We start from the raw sequence: 16,776 nt of genomic DNA, 5'->3' as shown, positions 1-16,776 counted from the left end.
TATCAATAATTAAGAGTTGGACAATATCGTAATATCGGATATCGGCAAAAAGCCATTATCGTTATCGGACATCCCTAATATATAACTAAGTGCAAAGCAATAGGCTCACTCAATTTCAGTAAATAATTTAAGTTTGGAACACAGCATCATGGTTTTCACAGCTTTTTGGTTGTTAGAGGTAGAGAGAGTTTTAACTTAGAGTTCTAATTCTTTTTTAAAGGCACAAAAAACAGGTCAGGTATTGAGAAACTTACATTTATGAATATAAAACTTAGCCAATAGTATAATGAGGTTGCAAAGGTAAAATTCCTTTTCAAATGTTTTTATTATAGTGTAAATATGTAACTTAGATATCGGGTTTCACTATATAAAGCGCTTTGAGTCACTAGAGAAAAGCGCTATATAAATATAATTCACTTCACTTCACAGTTTGAGTGTTTCCTGGTAACTGTTTGTGTACATGCTTTTTTTAAATTTCTCTTTGCTATTTGGGCTTATTGGACCCTAATTAGAATATAAACTAAGAATCATCTTTTGATATGATGTACTTAGTCCATAAGTACACAAACGTGTACTTCATGTTTAGTGACATGCTAATTCTTATTTTTACACTTTTTTTTTCCAAATTCCATTGTATGTTATACTCTTCTGAGACCACCAGATGGCAGTATAAGTGTCCACATAAGCGGCCATAAGACCCCAATTCAGTAGTGTACACAATTTTGGAAAAAAGAGCTAAAAGGTGCTGTCCACGCATGTGGCCACTAAGCCTTTAGAGGTAGTTAAAGACACAAAAAACAGGTCGGGTATTGAGAAACTTACATTTATGAATATAAAATTTAGCCAATAGTATAATGAGGTTGCAAAGGTAAAATAACTTTTCAAATTTGTTTTCATGCAGTGTAAATCCAAATAGCACATCTTTAAAAGGTGTGCTACTTATTTCATGCTGAAGTTACTCTGAGTGCAGCCTAAAGCCGTGGATATAACCGAGGATTTGACATTTTCTCTAATCGAAGCACGATTTATGTGCCACATTCAAGAAAATCTTAAAGCATTTTTTTTCTCCGTATTAGGAGGAGGTATTACTTGTTGGAAATGGAGACTGGTTTAAATGTAACTTAGATATTATTTTATTTTAAATTTATTTTATAAACCTTTATTTATAAATTGCAACATTTACAATTGAGAAATAATAATCAAAATAAGTACAAAAACAGTACAAAACAGCGCCAGGGGGTTGTAAACTCAAAGTAACTAAAATAGAATGCAATATATATATATACATACATTTATATATATATAACAAAGTGCAAAGCAATAGGCTCACACAAGTTCAGTAAATCATTTAAATTTGGAACACAGCATCATCATTTTTACAGCTTTTTGGTTGTTAGAGGTAGAGAGTTTTAACGTAGAGTTCTAATTCTTTTTTAAAGGCACAAAAAACAGGTCGGGCATTGAGAAACTTACATTTATGAATATAAAACTTAGCCAATAGTATAATGAGGTTGCAAAGGTAAAATTCCTTTTCAAATTTTTTTTCATACAGTGTAAATACGTAACTTAGATATTGGGTTTCACTATGTAAAGCGCTTTGAGTCACTAGAGAAAAGTGCTATATAAATATAATTCACTTCCTGGTAACTGGTAGTTGTGTCATGTCTTAAGACTGGATCAAATATTTGAAAACGGGATAAAGTGAACTGTTTTCATTTTATGTCATTATCATATTTGAAGCTATATATTTTTTTAAACCATTAGGTGACGCCAAATCTGATTTGACTCACTCCCAATATTAACCATTTATTTGATCATGAAGCAGTCCATTTTTTAGGATGTTGACTTATAACCATAAATATACATAATAGTTAAGCGTTCCACTCATCCCAAATAGCACACATTCAAGGCTGAATTTTGGGTATGCAACTCAACTTTATTGAAACCTTTAAAGCGACATCAATTTACAAACAAGGAAAGGGAGCTTGTTGAACATAAAAATGTATTTTTTCCAAAACCAAAATGACAATATAACTGAGATTGGGAATCGACTCCCATGGATTGGACCAGCAGTGGCAGGTGCATTTTAATACAAAAAATAACTTATGAAATCTTTCAAGTTTCCAGGAATATTGTTAACATGTGGCCTCTGTAAATCTCGGATTCAATTCACAGCTTTTCTTGTGTTCAGATTGATGATTTTGTATTTTGGATATCAAAGCATGACCTTCTTTGATTTGAGAGACAGGAAACATTTCACAGATGAACATACTGAAAAGAGCAGAGTGAGCTGGGGTAAATGTATTCTTCAATTTTGGAATTGTCAGTGTGGTGCAGTTAAGTCATTAGGAGAGGCCTTTCAGGTTCTCATTGCCTGAGTGCTGCCTCTTGATGGACCTCTGGGTAGCTGGCCAGCTCCGCGCTTGTAGTTGTGTTGGTAACCATCCTTGACAATATCAATAACAAGAAAAAAACACATTGAGAAACAAAAATAATCCAGGCTAAGTAACATTATTTTGCAGTCATTTTTCATACCCTCTGATAATTCCCATTTGGGTAATCTCGCGGTGTGTTGAACTGAGTTTGTCCATAACCAGAATTGGGAGTGTTCGCAAAAGACGGCCGGTAACCATCGTAATTACCTATAAAAGGACAACATGTTTAACTTATCACACGCTAACACAGAAAATGTAAACAAGTTAGAAATGTGAGACTTCTGCTTCTCTGGGGTGGACAAAATATAAAAAAAGAGAGCAAATGAATCAACCTCTGAAGCCATTTGCTGAGCCTCTGTAGCCGTTGATCATGCCCCTGGAGTTACGAGGTCCACCACGGGATATCCCCCGACTGTTGTAGAAGGACTGAGTCTGTCTGGCAAAGCCTGGGCCTTGCTGCGATGGCGGTTGATGGCCTCCAGATTGGTCTTGGGAATGAAAGGCACGAACTGCTTGAAGACGGAATTATACGGGTAAAGTCAACCTCCGAAGTAAAGCATTTATGAAAGTGCCAAGCACAAACAAGACACCATTAGCTTGTCTGCATCAGTCTAGTAGAGAAGTGTTTTTTAACCTTTTTTGAGCCAAAGCACATTTTATTGTTGAAAAAATGTGGAGGCACACCACCAGCAGAAAACATAAAATAATGAAACTCAGCAGCTGATATTGACAATAAAAAGTCGTTCTCGCAATTGTTGGGTATGACTTTAAAGCATAACCAAGCATGCATACATTTAGCTCTTGTCTCAAAGTAGGTGTACTGTCACCACCTGTCACATCACGCCCTGACTTATTTGGAGTTTTTTGCTGTTTTCCTGTGTGTAGTGTTTTAGTTCTTGTCTTGCGCTCCTATTTTGGTGGCTTTTCCTCTTTATTTAGTATTTTCCTGTAGCAGTTTCATGTCTTCCTTTGAGCGATATTTCCCGCATCTACTTTGTTTTAATGATCAAGAATATTTCAGCTGTTTTTATCCTTCTTTGTGGGGACATTGTTGATTGTCATGTCATGTTCGGATGTACATCGTCTTTGCTCCACAGTAAGTCTTTGCTGTCGTCCAGCATTCTGTTTTTGTTTACTTTGTAGCCAGTTCGGTTTTAGTTTCGTTCTGCATAGCCTTCCCTAAGCTTCAATGCCTTTTCTTAGCAGCACTCGCCTTTTGTTTATTTTGGTTTAAGCATTAGATACCTTTTTACCTGCACACTGCCTCCCGCTGTTTCCCACATCTACAAAGCAAAGCACCTGCTGCCAAGCTCTCGACAGCATCGACACTCAACAACAACACAATTTGCAGACTATAATTACTGGTTTTCAAAAAATATTTTTAACCCAAATAGGTGAAAATAGACAATTACCCACGGCACACCAGACTGTATCTCACCGCACATTTCTCTACAGAATCTCCTCTCTGGTCAACAAAAGCACCTTGAGGATTCTGGCGGGAACTCTCGTTCAACCCTTTTTCGATTACGCATGCACCTCCTGGTACCCTAGCACCTCCAAAACCCTCAAATCTAAACTCCAAACATCTCAGAACAAGCTAGTCAGGTTACTTCTTGACCTCCACCCCAGATCCCACCTCACTCCTACCCACTTCTCTAAAGTGGGCTGGCTCAAGGTGGAGGACAGAGTTAAACAACTTGCACTGAGCCTAGTCTATAAAATCCACTACACCTCCCTGATACCGAAGTACATGTCAAACTACTTCCTTAACGTAAATGACCGCCATAACCACAACACCAGGGGGAGCTCCACTAAGCACGTTAAACCCAGATTCCGAACTAACAAAGGTCTTAACTCATTCTCTTTCTATGCCACATCAATGTGGAATGTGCTCCCAACAGGTATAAAAGAAAGGGCATCTCTATCCTCCTTCAAAACCGCAATAAAAGTTCACCTCCAGGCAGCTACAACCCTAAACTAACACCCTCCCCGGATTGCTAACAATCAAATGTAAACAATCAAATGCAGATACTTTTTCTTATGCCTTCTGATCTCTCTCTCTCTCTCTCTATGTCCACTACTTGATGTCCATATTCTAACCCCCCCCCCCCTCCACACCCCTGATTGTAAATAATGTAAATAATTCATTGTAATTATCTTTTGTGATGACTGTATTATGATGATAGTATATATCTGTATCATGAATCAATTTAAGTGGACCCCGACTTAAACAAGTTGAAAAACTTATTGGGGTGTTACCATTTAGTGGTCAATTGTACGGAATATGTACTTCACTGTGCAACCTACTAATAAAAGTCTCAATCAATCAATCAATCAAAAAAAACACTAGCACAGTGGTTGAAAAACACTGTAGTAGAGAACAGGATGAGAAAAAAAAAAGCTTTACCGGGTTGCAGTTGTTCTGGCTGTATCTCTGATGGTTCCACAGGAAGCTGTGGCTCACTGCTAAAAGCCTGATTGAAGCTGTTCTGGTACTGGCTGGGCTGGCCCAATGCCTCAGTCTCAGCAGGCGGTACTGGCGCATTGAGGTTGAATACCTAAGGGGAAACATAAGTTTATAACGCAAGTTTATCAAGTACAGTGGTCCCTATGTCCCACTTGTTGTAGGATTCTATTTTTAAGAACATTTTAACCAACATTTTGCTCCAGTTTATTTATACAGTCTCGGTTTTCGTATGGCCAAACTTTGCGCGGAACATACCAGAGTCTGTATGCAAGTTTATCATTCTGCAGAATCAAGTGACTAAACAAAGCATCCTACTTTGGTAACTCACCCCTGATTTCCACAGTATGTAAAAAGGCTGCGGAACGTCATTGGCCTCTTTTCGTTTTTATGCAAGACAATGTGTCAGTTTCCACCGCCTGCGGAACGGCACTGACATGGCGGAGACGTTCCGCAGGCCTGCGCTAAATATAAGCATGGCTTTCATTTTTGCCGGTCGCCGCAACACAGTGGTTCAATTTAGCTCAAATCTGCTTGCGTTGGACAGGAAGTCATGCACGAACACAAAATAAATGATCCGGTTTGACTCGATTGGTAGAGCGGCCGTGCCAGCAACTTGAAGGTTCCAGGTTTGATCCCCGCTTCCGCCATACTCGTCGCTGCCGTTGTGTCCTTGGGCAAGACCCTTTAACCACCTGCTCTCAGTGCCACCCACAATGGTTTAAATGTAGCTGTAAGATGTAGATCATGAGTTTCACTATGTAAAGAACTTTGAGTCCCTAGAGAAAAGCGCTATATAAATATCAAGGTGGATTGTAATTTACACTTTTAAACGTCCTAATGGGCGGGGACGGTCATGAAGTCAACTTGTCAAAAGGTTTTCAGGTGTAATTTGGACCCCTGTTGACACAAATGCTGATTCTGGAAGTCCAAAATTATAGAATCGATACAGGCATTAACTGGGACGTTATATGCGGATACAGGGTCCTGTGTCAAATGCCAGGTGATATGGTTTGGTTCGTGGGAGTTGTGTGTGTCTACAACGCTCGCCATGGATGATGTGACTTGTTGTCTTGTTGCTTGCTACGAAAAAAAATAAAGTTGTTGTTCTGCAAGGGAAAACTGTCGTCTTTTTCCTCGAGACGTTCCGCGGTGTATACTTTAGTGTTCACTTAATCACATTATTATGTGCGGATTCGCGAGATCTCGTAAAAGTCCACGCTATATACAGAACGGCGGTGGGGATTGCTGGATGGCAGAGCCGTTCCGTGGCAGTTACATTTCGCTGGCGTTCCGCATCCTGTGGAATTCAGGGGTCAGACTCTCAGACCCACCACGAATCCAAATTAAGTTTTAAGTGCCAACACGTTGGTGACAAAAGTGAGAAACACTTTTTATTCCAGCTAAAACTTGTAGCAAAGTACAATGGTGACTTAGCTATGCCCTCCCTTCCTCCCTCTGCGCTCACTTCTGTCTTTGCCAATAAGACTTCAATAAAAGGTGTAAGTGCAGTTAAATGTTCATTTATCAATTTCATTCATCATTTATATTCATTCCACATGGTTTTCTGCATGTAAAACTGATTCTCTATGAAAAACATTTTTGTTTTGTTAATATTTTCGGGTGTTTGGAAGGGTACAATAGGGTCTACATTATTTCTAGTTTTTGTAGGGACATTTTGGAACCAAATGCGGAATTTAATAATCACTGTGGTATCATTGCGGTTTTTTTCTAAAGCTCTATTATTTCACAAGTTACGAAATAATGAATACTTGTTCAAATCCGCTAACAGGACAGAGAGGAAATAATGTGGCTTACGGTCTGCATTGACTGGAATGGTGCAGCATTGACATTGATGCCACTACTGTGAGGAGTTTTAGGGACAGGCTGGAAAACCTGTGTCTGGGAGGCAGGGGGAAGAGACGTAGGAGGAGGTGGATGCTCTGAGGGCAAGGACATGGACGTCTGTCGTAAAAAGAGAAATATTGACATGATTGTTCTTTACTTGGCAACACGTTTTTACAACACATTTCATTAACTGTGAAACATAAATTCCAAGGTTTTGTGATGTATTTTTAGTCAGGTGACTTGGGCTAAGTCCAAATGTTTATTTTAAATAACTTTTATTTTCACAGGTTCAAAAAGAGTGATATCCACACTGAATTATATTATTTTTATAATTCCATTTATATTAAACCAGACAAATACATATTCTTACAAAATGGCCTCTCTCATATCAAAACTAGGGATGCAAAAATTATAACTTTTGACTAATTGTAGTCTGAGTAATAACGGTTTGAAAAATATTATGCATTGATAGGTTTCACAACAAAAAAAGTATTAAATCACAGATATTCCTTTAAGATTTTGATGTATTTATTATGGTTGGAAATAACAGTAATCAAATAACATTATAAAAACAGTACAAAATAATTATTATAAACAAACAGTATTAATAATACATATTTTTTTTGTAAATATAAGACAAATGTTAACTATGTAGCCCGCTGAGGAAAATGTTACTCATGTGGGTAGAAATAAACTCAAGTGTTATTGTCATCAACTGTCATCCCTGCCTATTTATTCATTTTTAAAAAGGTATTTTATGTTGAGTTAATAACTCCAACACACATAATTCGATCTCATGGTAAAGTGATGTTATTCTACAATGTTATGTTAGTGTTTAACTTACAATGCCTATAGTTTATTCAACACAGACCGGAAGAAACAATCTCCAACGTTGAATGGTCAGTGAATGACAGGAGTATCCCTCGCTGCTTGTTTACACTGAACTGAGTCAACGCTGAGCTACTGATTGTAAGTGATACCTTTATATTTAATTCCATTTTTAATGAAGTAACTTGCCACTAACATAATTCAAGTCAATTATGTCTTACCTTTACTTTGGCATGTAAAGCTGCACCATGTTGGACGTATTAATAAACCCTTTACCCGCAACTTTCTTTAGGCAGGTTTTGCAATTGGGTGACCAAATGTCTTTGTCATTTTATAAGTACGAAAATGTTCCAAATGTTGGGTTGGGATCAGTGCTTTGTCCTGCTGCCATTCTTAAGCTAATGTAGCATAAGAGCGTGTCTCTCTTGATAGGTGCGAATGACCTGTACTGTTGGTGTAACTTTGTTTTATGATCCATGCAAGTTGTGCTACAAAATAAAGCGGCCTCATGTCAGTGTTTAGCGAGTGAGGAGGACTGAAACACACGGTGTAGTGGAGCCTTTGCAAACTTGCGGTAGCGCTTGTAATTAAGTACCTGAATGGGGTCAATAGGCTCTGTTGGTCGAGAATCCGGCGTGTGGGAGGTCTGATACATGGGTGGTGGTGTTGGGGAGACCATGGGTACCTACGAACAGAAGCAAAGTCAAACATGCTTTCATGTTCTCTTGATCTCCAATCAGCCTAGTTTGTAAAGTGACTTACTTGTGTGGGCTCATCTTGGACAGTGTTGGGTTGGGATAGCCGCGAGTCTGGATGAACTAGAGATACCAGTCTGATCAACCAGACGCCTCACTAGAAGCAGCATCTGTATTCTGTTTATTTTTTTCTTAGCTTACCTGGAGGACACATCTGTGGCAGGTCCATGGTTTGAGAAGGTTTCATAGGCTGGGCCGACACAATGGCAGGGTCAATTGACTGACCGTCAAACTCCAACATGGAATCCTGAGACCAGAGTTGAAATTGGCATCTGTGCTAAACACTTACTGCGTATCAAAGTCATATTCAGCTCACAGCAGCTACCTGCATGAAGTTGTACGTTCCCTGCATCTGCGCCATTAGGTCCTGCACCACCTTCTTCCTGACCATGGGGTCAGTAGGCGGCACAGGAGACACTAAGCTCAACGGGTGGGTCTCCAGAGGAATAGGGGGAGGGGCATGCTGCACGGGTTGTTGCTGCTGCATGGCAGCCGCCACCTGCAAGGGACACAGAGAGCAGATGAAGGGAGAAACACTCAAATAAGCTTTCCAAAATGAATCACGAGAGTGCAGCCTGTGGGCTTACAATGGGATGAGTATTTAACACCTAATATCAACAATCCCAGGCACATTTACAGTGGAACCTACTAATTTAAATGTTCCTAATACTGTACCATTATTAATAACATACACAAATATGCAAGAGCAATGGTAAAATTATACATAAAACATTGACTGTACAGTTGATGAATAAACATTTTATTATTTTAACAGTTCAACATTGGAATGAGTCAATTTAATTCCCATCATTTCTCATGAGAAAATTATTTCTACAGTATATATGAACAAATTAGAGGCTGACCAGCATCTCGTGATGTATTCAAGACCTAAGTAATTAGTTTTGGGCCACAAAAATAGGCGGTACAGTTTAGGTTGGTCTTGGTCAACAACTCATCCATGTCACCCAACTCATCAAGTCATGGTCTTGGTGTTCTTATTACTAAAAAGTGCTCCTTTAAACAGGCATCAACTTACATTGTAGAACACTTGTCGACATAAAATAAACAGGGATCATTTTTATGAAAAAAATCAATTTGATCATGACTACCGTACGTGTAGTAATGTTAACTTCCACTATCTGTCACAAAGTGCTTGCTCGTGTGGGGTTCAGTTGGTTCTCTGTTGTATGAGTAGAATGGTTCTAGACCTGTTCCATGTGCAAAGTGCCTTGATATAACTTCTGTTGTGATTTGGTGCTCTATAAATTGAATTGAATTGAATTATTTCTAAGCAGTGTGAAACAACAAGAGCAACATAAATATTCCTGTGTTACACAGCATAAGTAAGTAAGTAGTAAAGCATACAGTGTCATCCTGTTCAGGACAAAATAAGCTTTGAAATAAAAGCATGGCAGCATTACCCTGGTTTCTACCAGAACAACTAACAAAATGCACCCATTTTTTAAATTATATTTATCGTTGGCCACAGGAAGAAAGAAACTTTATCGCCATTGTAGTCAAGATATACATGAAATGAGTACAGCAGCTCGCTGTGAAACGAGTAATATACGAGAACAGAAGAATCAAAATAAAATATGGACAAATTGAGGAACAATGACCACTAATTGACGTAGGTTTAAAAATCTTTTATCATAAACAGTTTTTTTTGCCTCTGGCCAAAGTCACAAATGTGCAGCGAAATCTAGTTTTGGTCAAGATTTGGGGTCGCCTAACTACAGTCCGCGGGCCATAGGCGGCCAGCCAGCGTCTTCAATATGACCCGCGGGATGTCTGTAAATACATCTTATACGATTAACCTTAAAGATATTCCACTACGCAATAAAAAATAATAATAATACATCAAGTCAACAACAATATACAGTAAGTCAACACACACACGCCACACAAACTAACATCCCTACTGAATAATGTAGACAATTATAAAACTTTTAAGTAACATATACATGCCAAAATTACATCCATCTATTGCCACTACAAAGCATGATGGGGGGGTTACCCACATATGCGGTCCTCTCCAAGGTTTCTCATAGTCATCCACATTGACGTCCCACTGGTGTGAGTTTTCCTTGCCCGTATGTGGGCTCTGTACCGAGGATGTCGTTGTGGCTTGTACAGCCCTTTGAGACACTTGTGATTTAGGGCTATATAAATAAACATTGATTGATTGATTGATTGATAATATGCAAAACAGTCTGTGCCTACACTTTGCCACATTTAGCACACTATTTTTGTTCTAAGTTATGCAGACAACCGCCTGTCGATGTGAGTCAGCCAGTCCAACAAACATCAACTTAAATAGAGGACACTAGACTTAATTAAATGATGCACATTTTGTGAATACTCTCTCTCCATTGGGAGTCACTTTGATATTTTACTTTTATTATTTTGGAAAAAAAGGACAAGCAGTACACCATGGATGGATGGCTGGTAAAAGAAGTGTTACATACTGTATGTTCAAATACAAAGCTTTGTGTTATTACATTTAATTTTATTTCTACAATGTACTGTGGGCCACTTTTTGGACACACCTGCTTTAATAGAAAATAAAGACAGAAGGGGGTGTTTTTGCAGCTGCAGAATTGAATACTCATTTTTATTGCAAATGTTAATCTGAAATCAGGTGTATGTAAAGTCATAAACGAAAGCTTATATTTTCATGTTTTGCAAGAGGCTTTTGCAGGGGGAGGAGTAAGCCACTTCAGCTGGTTTGTGAAACTAAAATCAGCAAAGTGCAACAAAATGCGTATCTGGAGATAAGTGTATTCAAGGGTCAATAATTGTTGCAGAGTAAAGAAGAAATGTGTACATGCGTAGACGTTGGCAGGTCTGAGTGTACCTCAATTTCTGTGGTCCACTCATCCCCTTGCTCCTTTTCACTTTCGCTGTATGTGCCCTCTGGAATGAACTGTCTGTTTACAAACTGAATACCAAAAAAAGCAAACATCAGTAAAGTAATTGGTAAATATCTGCATTAAGAAATAATTAACTTACCTCTTTTGTTTCCATGGCAATGGGCTCCACGTACTCTTCAGTCACGTGAGTTTCTGTCAAGAGAGAAAACTGGTAAGTCATTTTCCAACAAAAATAATCAATGAAAACAATGTTGGCTTACCTGCGTCAACGGTCTCTTCTTCTACCTCTGATGATTCAGTGGCTGTTGCCTCGGCTGCAGGGACCTCCATTTCCTCCTCTTTCTCCGCCACTTCCTCCTCCTGCTGCTGCTGCTGCTCCTCACATAGTCCATTTTGGTGAGTTTGAACCTGATCGAAGTAACCGCTCAGCAAAAGCTGGTCCAACCTCTCCTTCAGTGCCTTGTCTGGCAAACAAGTTAAAATCTGACAATTAGTCACATGGATGAAAAGTTAATTTGCAGCTTTTTACACCCTAAATCACAAGTGTCAAACTCAAAGCATGATATTTCATCTGGCCCGCAGGCCATTTGACACTCAACCTGCATCCTGCCCGCACAGTACATTTCAGCAAATAAGAATCCTTCAAATCTCCATCAAAACAATCTCACATAGATCATAAGTAATGCCTTTGTTACTCAAAAGGAGAACTTCACTTTTTTTTTTTTATGTTTGCCTATCATTTACAATTTCTATGTAAGACTTTTTTTGATGCATTCTAATTCGTTAAATCCGGCAAGAATGAGGTGGCTAACATTGCAGATAAGGGGAGCACACTATTCTGCCCATAAAGCAGGGCTGTACAGTGCAAGCATTTTAGTCGCAAATGCGACTAAAATGCTTGGTTAGGTTGTGCGCATATAAAAAAAAAAAAAGTAGCATATGTGCGAATAAGGATTTTAACCCTTAAATTATCAGTTTGCTCCTAAAATAAATTCATCCAAATTTAAACAAACTAGAGTAAAGTTTTCGCCTATCTGTATAGCACAGGGGTGGGCAATTAATTTTTACGGGGGGCCGCATGAGCAACCCGAGCACTGCTGGAGGGCCACAACGACAATATTTCAATTAAATTTTGCTCAATATTATTTTTTATATATACCGTAAGATAAATAATAATAATAATAATAATACTTTCATTTAACCTAACTTAACTTTATACCAAAAGGACTGCTTTGGAAATCATTTGTACCCCTTTCAGAGATCACATTTAGTTCCCCTTAAACATCCTCATGTTGCACAATGAAATGTAAGCATAGGATGAAGTGTGCATTCCTGTAACTTTCTCTAGTAACAGCATTCCATGATTAATATCAATAAATTAACATTAATAATAAATGACAGTAAAATAAGCACACGTATGACTGAGGAGTCATTGTGTAACTTTGTGTGGTGTTTGAGTTGTCCGACTTTTTGTGTGGTCAAAACGCACCAGTGGTTTAGTGGTATGCGTGTTGGTGACAGATGACAAGTTGGTTTTGGCCTGGTTTGTACGGCAGAAAATGACTAGTTTTTCGAGATAGGAGTGTTGTACTCATGTTTTTGGTGTGGTTATGGCCGAATATGGCCGAATATAAACAGTTTTGCTCAATAAAGTGATCGATGTAATTCCTGGCCTCGAAGCATCTCGATAGACGTTACAATAATTGGACGGTGTTCAATTGAACGGTGTTGACGAACACCGTTAGGGCCGCTTGTTGTCACTGTCACTCAGAGTTGCATTGCAAAAATACACAGAATAAATGTGTTTATTTTATTTAGAATTCAGATGGGATTTGATTTGGAGCGCGGCATATATTTGCTGTGCGCCGAGGGCGCTTGAGCAGTGCGCAGTTGCGCACCTTAGAGGGAACGTTGCTTGGCAGTCCATGTCTTGTTGAAAACACGCCATTCGTAATCAACTTATCTCTTTTTAGCGTCTCGGGTGCAAACCGTGCATCACTTGTCGCTGTGCACCTTCACTCACAGGTTACACACGGACATACGCCCATAAATAACACTTTTCAAAATAAAAGCAGCACAGTTGTATTGCACGCACAACAGATGTTTTTTCAACTTTATTTTGTAATTTGTGATTGCCGCTGTTCACATTCATTCACAGTCACGCACGCGCATACGTCCACACGGAAGTAATACAAATAACGCTTTTCAAAACAAAAGCAGCACCGTTGTATTGCACACTCGACATAGATACTTTTTTAAATGTATTTTGTAATTTATGATTGGCCTCACGCGGGCCGGACAGGGATGCACAAAGGGCCGGATGTGGCCCGCGGGCCGCAGAATGCCCAGGTCTGGTATAGCATGTTTGAAATAAACTTAAACGTTAACCAAATGGACAAGTGATTGAAGTGGAAGTGTCATTGATCACTCTGCGCGCGCTGAAAGCTGTGTGTCCCTCCCTCCTGCGCCATGCACAGAGAGGAGCCCCTAGCTCACAAAGTCTTCCAAAACGGAAGTAATACGGTCTTAGTTGGAGGAACTGCTCAGTAAAATAACATTTCTTCCACCACCTTAAAAGGGGGCGAAACTACTTTACCCAAGGCTATATTCTTAAAAATTTGTGTTCTGGTAGGTGGAAATTGTAATGTGTGTATTGATGCAAAGAGAAAAACACCACAGTCTACACATTCAAATTTACCAGGAAAATGGAAGATTCCTTTGCTGTCAAAATTTGCACTTGAAAACTAATTAAAGTACAATGTAAAGGAAGACCTAATTTGCTCTTAATTGGAAATTATATTTAAGAAAAATACACAATTTCATGGCGCTAGAAAACAGACTTAACACTTAACGTTATTACAATATTTTAATATAACAGCTTGGTCATAATCTAAAGTGCGATGGTCTGAGGCAGAAAACACCAGGGATGAAAACGAGCCCCACTCCAGCCCAAGATTTGGTGCTACTTCCTTGCCCTCGCTTATAAACACATTATTATGGGACTGTCTGCGTAACGCCACTTGTTAACACACATACGCCAGATAGAAAGACGTAGCAAGAGGAATCAGTATAACAAGTCGAAAAGGCTTTCTGAGGCTAAAAAAATACTTTGAAAGGTTGAGATGTCTTCTGGGATTTAACCGGTTTATAAAGTGACAAATTGGATTAGTTTAGATTTGTGTGTTCAAGTTCAAGGACATAATTAGGGATGGGAATCGAAAACAGGTTCTTGTTCAGAAGCGGCCCCCCCCCCCCCGGCGATTCCCTTAACAATTCCTGCAGTGCGTAGGGGAACATGGCGCGGAAACACTTCCGATGTTTGGCTATATTTTAATAAATGTAATAACTGCAAGGTTGCTATTTTATCTAATAGGACATACAAGCAATATGTTGAAACATTTCAACACACAACATGCTATAGCTATAAATGAGTGTCGCATTTTTATGGCATATAAAAAAAATTAAACTGTGGTATGTTTGAGGACTGCCGAACATCATGAAAATGTCAATGCTTGACGAAAGACTGTTAATAAAACAAAGAATAATAAACAAACACAAAAATGGGGGGCTTTAAAACAGTGACTGACATAATATTGCTCATTTCAAAAGGAGTGAGTTCTGCTGTGTGTACCCCCCCCCCCCCTCCCCCATCTCAAAGCACTCACAGGCAGCTTTTGTCTGGTTTAGGACATTACAGACAACGACAAAACAAGACTTGTCAACCTTGAGGAAATGTTATGAGTACTCCTTGTCGACTCCTTCGCTTGTTATCTCCCTTTCCTACACACAGGAAATAATGTTCTGTAACTCAACCTACCACTGCCTTTACAGTGCGACAGGTTAGATTTGGAGGTGCACGCCACGCTGCGCAAGAGGGTTTGTCGTGAGAGAAGTGAGCCAGTGTAAAAGGAGTAACAAGAGAGCAGCAAAACTTACAAGTGTCTATCAAGGGTCAAAATGTATGCAGAGTATGAGAAATGTGTACATGTTGGCAGGTCTGTGAAATAGAAGAGACAGCAGAAAGTTAATTTGTAGTTCTTAACATATTTGTTGTGATTGTCATGTATTCACTTTTGATTGATCAGGAGATGACTTGAACATCTTAGCCGATAATATTGAAGAGGAAATGGTTAAACTAAAATTGTGGTTTGATGTAAATAAATTATCTTTAAATTTAGAAAAGACTAAATGTATGGTATTCAGTAATAAAAGAAAGATAGAAGTTAGTTTATCCATAAACAATGTGAAAATTGAGAAGGTGTCTGAAATCAGATTTCTTGGGGTCATCTTAGATGAAAAGTTGACATGGAAAGCTCATATATTTCAAGTGAAAAATAAGTTATCTAAAAGCTTATTTATTTTGAACAAGGTTAAATAACAATGAGAATTTTATATTGCTCAATTATTCTACCTTATTTCAATTATTGTGCAGAAATATGGGGAAATACATATCACAGCAACATAATGCCTTTTTTTTTTTTTTTACAGTAGGATATAGAGACCACACAAATGCACTCTTCATTTGGCAGGATTATTAAAACTAAAATACATTGTAGAATTGCATACTCTATTAGTGATTTTCAAAGCTAGAAAAAAAGTTCTTCCGAAGGACTTAAAAAAGTTATTTGTGTTCCCGTCTGAAGGTGAGAACCACAGAAGGCCGTAAGATTTTAAACATCCAAGAGTGCGGACAAATTTGAAACAAATGCGCTTGTCTGTTGTTGGTGTGAAAGCATGGAATTCTCTAAAGAAAGACTTAAAAAGTTGCAAGAATATCTTTGAATTTAAAAAGAGTTACAAAAAGAGACAACTGGAATTGTATCAAACTGATTTTTGATTGAACGTGTCATTGTGAAAATGCTTAAACGAAAATTCAAAAGTATGTTGGAGTTCGGGTGTTGGTGGAGGGAACAGTTATAAAGTCATCTAAAATCATTGGTGTTAAAAAGGGGGCAGATAAATATAAGAATAGTATTCTTCCATCTGCTCCTTTCTGATCATGGAAATGTATAAGAAACAAAAAACAATGAAAGTGTCAACTGTACGTGGCTTGTATATATGCATTTTCATGAAAGGAATAAAAAGAAATGATGATTTCCCACAACCTAATTTCTCTCTCTTTTAGGGTGTATTACAAATACTGTATATGCCAAAAATGTATGAATATGTTTAACTTGACTGTCATTAAAGTGGCGATGCTGTGTTTTCCTTTGCACTTTAATTTTAGTCATAATTTTTGCGCTTAATAAACTTCTGTGACTCCAGACTTCTTCTGTTTGAGATTTTTATTACTGCCACAAGTGGTGGAAAAGAGCATTACAACCGAGTACTGCTGCAGCCCATGCGGACCACAGCTAAGAAACAGATTTTTTTGCGGCCCTCTAGGGGGCGCTCGGTGGTTAAGGAACACTGATTTACATGTTATGACCTGAATATTAAACAAGTATTAATGATATTGTCATTTTAAGCGCCAACACAGAAACTACTTTAGGCAGTTCTGTGATCACAGAGCACTAACTAACTTATGCAGCTGCTGTAATGACATACTGAGCGGCTGCTGCATCGCTTCTGAG

General features: G+C 38.5%; 1 protein-coding gene across 1 annotated transcript in view; it reads right to left on the bottom strand.

Annotated features, from left to right (window-relative positions):
* Positions 1–1,915: 1,915 nt before the first annotated feature.
* caprin1b (cell cycle associated protein 1b) overlaps positions 1,916–16,776 on the bottom strand; it is a 37,262-nt gene continuing 22,401 nt past the window's right edge. Inside the window, exons 8-19 of the mRNA XM_062035703.1 lie at positions 11,464–11,667; positions 11,343–11,395; positions 11,188–11,271; positions 8,656–8,829; positions 8,472–8,577; positions 8,338–8,393; positions 8,171–8,260; positions 6,718–6,864; positions 4,843–4,993; positions 2,768–2,947; positions 2,536–2,642; positions 1,916–2,446 (exon numbers count right to left, since the gene is read on the bottom strand). Of these exons, the coding sequence (XP_061891687.1) occupies positions 2,360–2,446; positions 2,536–2,642; positions 2,768–2,947; positions 4,843–4,993; positions 6,718–6,864; positions 8,171–8,260; positions 8,338–8,393; positions 8,472–8,577; positions 8,656–8,829; positions 11,188–11,271; positions 11,343–11,395; positions 11,464–11,667 (1,439 nt within the window). The 3' untranslated portion in view covers positions 1,916–2,359. The remainder of the gene's footprint in view (positions 2,447–2,535; positions 2,643–2,767; positions 2,948–4,842; positions 4,994–6,717; positions 6,865–8,170; positions 8,261–8,337; positions 8,394–8,471; positions 8,578–8,655; positions 8,830–11,187; positions 11,272–11,342; positions 11,396–11,463; positions 11,668–16,776) is intronic.

This window comes from Entelurus aequoreus, linkage group LG24 (assembly GCF_033978785.1).
Source record: "Entelurus aequoreus isolate RoL-2023_Sb linkage group LG24, RoL_Eaeq_v1.1, whole genome shotgun sequence".
Classification (NCBI taxonomy): Eukaryota; Metazoa; Chordata; class Actinopteri; order Syngnathiformes; family Syngnathidae; genus Entelurus; species Entelurus aequoreus.
This window is presented reverse-complemented; position numbering and strand designations above follow the sequence as displayed.